This window comes from Hemitrygon akajei, chromosome 10, assembly GCF_048418815.1.
Source record: "Hemitrygon akajei chromosome 10, sHemAka1.3, whole genome shotgun sequence".
Lineage (NCBI taxonomy): Eukaryota > Metazoa > Chordata > Chondrichthyes > Myliobatiformes > Dasyatidae > Hemitrygon > Hemitrygon akajei.
Genome location: NC_133133.1, coordinates 136250958 through 136256957, shown reverse-complemented (window position 1 = coordinate 136256957; position 6000 = coordinate 136250958). Strand labels below are relative to the sequence as shown.

The following is a 6000-nucleotide window of genomic DNA, read 5'->3' as shown; positions in this document are numbered from 1 at the left end:
GGAACTAATACAAAGTTCCATAATAGTGTAGTAGAATTGGTAGTATTCTTAATTCGTTCTGTATTTCATTAAATACATAAATTCTTATTCAGTTAAATGGTAGTTTGTCACTTTTATACCTTTTTAATTATTTCCATGAAACTTTGGCTAATTGGTGCAGAAACTAACTGGGCCAAAATGTATTGGTCCCAATTAACGAGAATCTGCTGTACCTTTTATGACAGCAGGATATCCACCAGATGAGGAAGTCCTTTTGAACGGCAATGTCTGTTATTGAGTGATAATCAGAGGCTGAGCTGATCTAAAGACTAAGCAGTTTGTTGTTGCCAAATCTGGAAATTTGCTTGTCACTGTTTATGCATTAACTGGCTGCTCACAGAACACCGTGGGAAACCCCGTTATTTGACATTAAGCCTACTTGCTAGCTGTAAAATTACAAGAATCCACCGTCCGTGGCATTTTCATTCTCACGTTTACTTCAAGTCGTGTTCTTTTACGTTCACTAAAACCAACAGGACTGGGTCCACTCGTGTGTTCTTCTACACTACTACAATAATTGAGTGGCTTCGGGCTATTGTACTTCAAAAGCTCTTCATTGTCTGTAAAGTGTCCCGATTAGGTTAAAAATGTAAGGTTCATAATTCCTGCTTTGACTGAATTTTGATGTTCCTCCTCTTAGAACGTAGGGATTTTCTTCTATATTAAATACCTGTATGTTGTATTAAAGCAAATGGTTATGGAGACCACTAAACATCAAGCGAGTCGGCAGCACATGCCCCCAAATGGAAATCATATGTCCAAAAGAATGTGTTGATTTTCGAAAAGTCAGATTTGCTACAAATAGCGCTTGTTGCTCGATTTCCCCATGCTGAGTTGGTATCTCAGCGCCTTACAGCAAAGGAGTTGGGCGCTACAAAGCTCGGCAATGAGCAGACCGGCTGCTGGGTGTATATCCGGGCCAGAGAAGCAGGATCTTTCTGGGGGGGGAAATCCTGTGAGTTGAAGCTGTGTGTGTGTGTGTGCGAGGGGAGGGGAGAGCAAACCTAGCTTTCGCCTTCAGACCGGTTCAGTTACAGAGATAACAAGCACATCGCCGCACTTCGCAAAGAATCCCTGCCTGATGACGCTCCAGCGTGGGATTCGCTCAATCTCAGCCAATGAAACGAAGAGGAAGCGGAAATCCTCCGCGGCTTGTATTTGGGAGGGATACAACGTGCGCGGAGGGGAGGGCTTTGACTGAATTTAGGCGTAGGAGGGAGTTCTCATTACGGCTACTGGGCGTCTCATGTAAGTCTGTAGCTCTGTGTTCTGGGACAGTTCACCCTTTTATGTTAACCGATAAATATGCCTTGCTTCACTCAGAGGTACTGAGAGCGAAGGCACAACTACTTCACTTCCAGTGCCCTCCACCTAAACATGTTTTTAAATGTGATTAAAGGACTCGTGCTTGAACCGCGATATTGTTGATTCCGTGCTTCGGGAAGTCAGAAATGCAGCGCCGAAACAGGCCCAGCCGGTCCATGCAGACAGACCTAGATTCAAATCTAAGATAGCCCCATTTGCCCGTGTTAGGGACCTATTCCGCTAGATATTTTATAACCATGTATCTTTCCAAGTACCTTTTAAATATCAGTATGCATCCATTTTAACCACTCCTCTGGCAGCTCATTCCATGTACTGACTACTCTGCGTGGAAAAAGTTACCCCTCTATGAGCTTCCTGCTTAAACCGACTCTCCTCTGACCTCACTCATTAACAGCGTGTTTTTGCCCACAGAGCTGCTGCTCACAGTTTCTGAAGTACTCAAACTACCCCATCAATCATTCCATGGTCTAAGTCAGTTGTATCACATTTCTTCCCCATCCTGATGTTTGGCCTGAACAACAACTGAACCTCCTGACCTTGCCTGCATGCTTTTATGCACTGAGTTGCTGCCACAGATGTAGCGGATTAGATTAGAGATTAGCATTAACAACGTGGCCACTGAGTGTATGTCTTAACGTTTTTGATTCCCAGCCATGGGATAAAGATTAAATAGTCATGGTTCTATACACTCAATGAGATTACATCTCATTCTCTATCATTCAGGTGAAAACACTCTCAACCTGTTTAATCTGTCTCTATAACCAAAGTTCTTGAGTCATGGGATCATCCTTGTAAATCTCCTCTGCTCCCATTCCAGATTAATGTCATTTTTCCAAAGCACTGCAAACACAAAATAACAAAAGCACCCTTACCAACATCTTGTACATCTGTAACATAACATCCAACTTATGTACAGTACGCGGTGCCCTGATTGATGAAGTGTGCCAAAAGCTTTCTTCACAACCCTGTCTACCTGTGACTCCAGGTGAACCTTATCAAAGACATTTCTGGTCCATATAGACTGTCTACCACCATGCTCTGGTTGACTTGGTTACTTCAAAACTCAAAACTACTTTTAAACTAAAAGAGCTATGGTCATTGGTCCCGAAGTGCTCTCCCTTTCTCACTTGTCCTGCCCTATTTCCCAAGGGTAGGGCAGATTTGTCCTCTCTCTAGTTGGGCCTTTTGTAAACATAAGAGATTCTGAAGATGCTGGAAATCCAGAGTAATCCACACAAAATGCTGAAGGGACTCAGGCAGCATCTATGGAGAGGAATAAGCAGTTGACATTTTGGGCTAAGACCTTCCGGTACCCGATGAAGCGTCCTGCCCTCAAACATTGAACATTCATTCCTCTCCTTGGATGCTGCCTGACCTGATGAGGGCCTTTTTTATATTACATAATGAAATTTTCCAGAACACCCTGAAGGAATTCCACCCCATCTAAGCCCTTACCATAGCCGCAGTCCCAGTCTTTGTTAGGAAAATTAAAATCCCCATTTTGACAACCCTATCATTCTTGCAACTTTCTACATTCTCCCTGCAAATTTATTCATCGAATTCCTTTTGACTATTGGTCCTTTAGTGCAATCCCAGCAAACTGACCATCCCCTTCTTATTTCTCAGCTCCACTCAAAGCCTTACTGGACGTTCCTTCAGTAATTTCATTTTGGACTACTGCCGTGATGCTCTCCTTAATCAGAAATGCAACTCCCCTCTTCCTCGCTTTCCTGCCAGTAGAACCAGTTTTCTGGAACATTTCGCTGCCAGTCGTGTCCCTCCCTCAGCCGTGTTCCTGCAATGGCTATTTTATTGCAGTCCTACATACTGTAGCCGTCCATAGACTGAGTTCATCTGCCTTCCCCATCAGGCCTCTTGCATTGAAAATAATGTAATTTAATCCACCAGACTTTACTCGCTCCCTACTATGATGTTGCCTGTCTTGTCTCCTGACTTCACTGTCACTGAGTTCTGTCCCATCTGCCTCGCTCCTGATCTGGGTGCCAACCCCCATGCTAATCTCCTTAGTAGCGCTAATAAATTTGCCTGCCAGGGTATTGATGTCTCTACAGTTCAGGTGCAACCTGCCTCTCTTGTGCAGGTTACCACTGTTCCAGAAGAAATCCCAATTGTCCATAAATCTGAATCCCTGGCCAGTGTACCGACTCTTCAGCCATGCATTCATCTTCCATATCCTTCTATGTTTATTCTCACAAGCACATGCACGGGGAGTAATCCATGGATTGATTTTATACCTGTGTCATTCATGCCAATGTGCAAAATGACCCTCTGGAAAATGCTCTGCAACCAGAGACATCCTCAATCCTGGCACTGGCGAGGCAACAAACCATCTTGGAGACCCTTTTGTGGCCACAGAATCGCCTGACTGCTCCTTTCACTACCTCCCTTCACCCTTCCTTACTGAGCCTCAGGGCCAGGCCCTGTACCACAGATCCAGCTGCAAGATCATGAATGGTCATTCTGTAGTGGTTAGCGTCCAACCTGATGGCATGAACATCAGTTTCTCGAACTTCTGGTAAAAGACCCCCCCCCCCTTCACCATTCCCTATCCCATGTTCTGTCCCTCACCTTATCTCCTTCCCTGCCCATCGCCTCCCTCTGGTGCTCCTCCCCCCTTTTCTTTCTTCCGTGGCCTTCTGTCCTCTGCTATTAGATTCTTCCTTCTCCAGCCCCAATACCTCTTTTACTAGTCAACTTCCCAGATCTCTACTTCACCTTCCTCCTCCTGGTTTCACCAATCACCTTGTCTTCTTCCTCCCCTCTCCCCACCTTCTAACTCCTACTTGTCATCATTTTTTCTCCAGTCCTGCTGAAGGGTTTCGTCCCAAAATGTCGACTACTTTTTTCCTTAGATACTGCCTGGCCTGTTCCTCGAGCAGTTTGAGTGTGTCCCTCCATTCCCTGCCTGTTTAAATATCTGTCTGAATGCCACTTGGACATTGCTGTTGCATCTGGTTTCACCACTTCCCCTGCAGCAGATTGTAGGTACTCACCATTTAAATAAATACCCGTCTTGTAATTCTTCTAAACTTTTTCCCATGTAACCTTAAACCTATGTCCTCTACTATTTGATATTTCTACTTTTGGAAGAAGAAACTTGATTGTTTATTCTATCAATGGTCTCCTTTAATCTTATACACCTCTGTCAGGTCTCCCCTCAGCTTTGGACTCTTGAGAGAAAACAACCCCAGTTTATCCAGCCACTTGTTACAGCTAATACTCACTAATCCAGACAGCATCTGGAGAATCTCCTTTGTACCATCTCCAAAGCTTTGGCATGCTATGGGGGCTTCAGGAAGAGTGGCGACATTTGCGGGCTGCCCCAACGCATTCTTGGGCGTGTTGGTTGTTATGCCAACAATGTGCATTTCAATGCACTTGATAAGTCTGAATCTGAATTCTTCCTGTAAGATGGTGATCACAATTATGCACAGTGCTCCAAATGTGCAGAAGGGAGCACGGTAGCGTAACGGTTAGTGTAACACTTCACAATGCAAGTGACCTGGGTTCAATTTCCGCCATTGTCTGTAAGGAGTTTGTACGTTCTCCCTGTGACCGTGTGGCTTTCCTCCCACATTCCAAAGACTGACAAAGGCAAGCATGCCAGACACCTTTCTTTACCAGCCTGTCTACTTCCTGTTGCCATTTTCAGATAGCTGCAGACTTCCACCCCAAAACCCCTCTGTTCTTCAATGCTTCTAAAAGATCTGCAAAATGTCCTTGTGTATTTCCCCTCCCAAACGTGAGAGAAACCAAACAGCTTTGCAGAGCACTGATGTTTGGTCGGTAGGAGTGACCCTGAGCTTGCAGTTGCTTCCAACTTTTAATTCTTCTTCCCGGTGCCATTTCGATATTTCTGTTTTTTTGGAACAGTGCAAAAAGCAGTGAGACCCAACACAAGCTTGAGGAGTGACATCTCATCTAACGTCTGGGCATGTGGCATCTGGACTAAATAGTAAATTCACAGATTGAGGTAACTTTTTTTTGTCTGTCTGTCTGTCTGTCAGAACCTGCCATTTTGGCCTGTAATGTTCTATCAGGTTTATGGGTCTGGCAAGTGATACAGGAAGCACTCTTTGCAAATATATACATTAGTCATTTATTTACAAACAGTAAAAATTCAACCAAACATTCATGTTCCGCAAGTTACAGACACTACAAAGCTGAATATACAACAGACATACGTACTTAGTTAAAAGTGCATGTAGAGCATACCTTCTCAGTCACCATGTGCACCCTTGCCTTAAACAAAGGAAGAAGGGAGCAAGCCCCTTCCCCCTGCTAGTTTATACCCAGGATATTTGAAACTGGACACCAGGCAGTTATCCAATAGGAAAAGCAGCTGCAGCTTCTAAGCTAACCAATCACAATGCGAGTGACTTTTGACAATTAGAATAAGGCAGGCCCCAAAGGACTCCTACTCCTCGAAAGTTGCAAACATGATAATCCAACTCTCTGACTAGTATGACTCTGACAAACTGCCAACTACGGTAAGTTATACAGGCTTCCCCCACTATCCGAAGGTAGAGCGTTCCTATGAAACGGTTCGTAAGCTGAAATGTCATAAAGTGAAAAAGTAATTACCATTAATTTATATGGGAAAAATTTTTGAGC

At 44.2% G+C, this 6000-nt stretch overlaps 1 protein-coding gene across 4 annotated transcripts in view; it reads left to right on the top strand.

Annotated features, from left to right (window-relative positions):
- The first annotated feature begins 1228 nt into the window (after window positions 1-1228).
- pus7l (pseudouridine synthase 7 like) overlaps window positions 1229-6000 on the top strand; it is a 37665-nt gene continuing 32893 nt past the window's right edge. For 3 of the 4 annotated variants that reach the window (XM_073059038.1, XM_073059037.1, XM_073059035.1), the window contains exon 1: window positions 1261-1287. In XM_073059038.1, the coding sequence (XP_072915139.1) occupies window positions 1286-1287 (2 nt within the window). In that variant the 5' untranslated portion in view covers window positions 1261-1285. Of the gene's footprint in view, window positions 1288-5259; window positions 5360-6000 lie in introns of all 4 variants that reach the window. The other variant, XM_073059036.1, reaches the window with a different exon arrangement.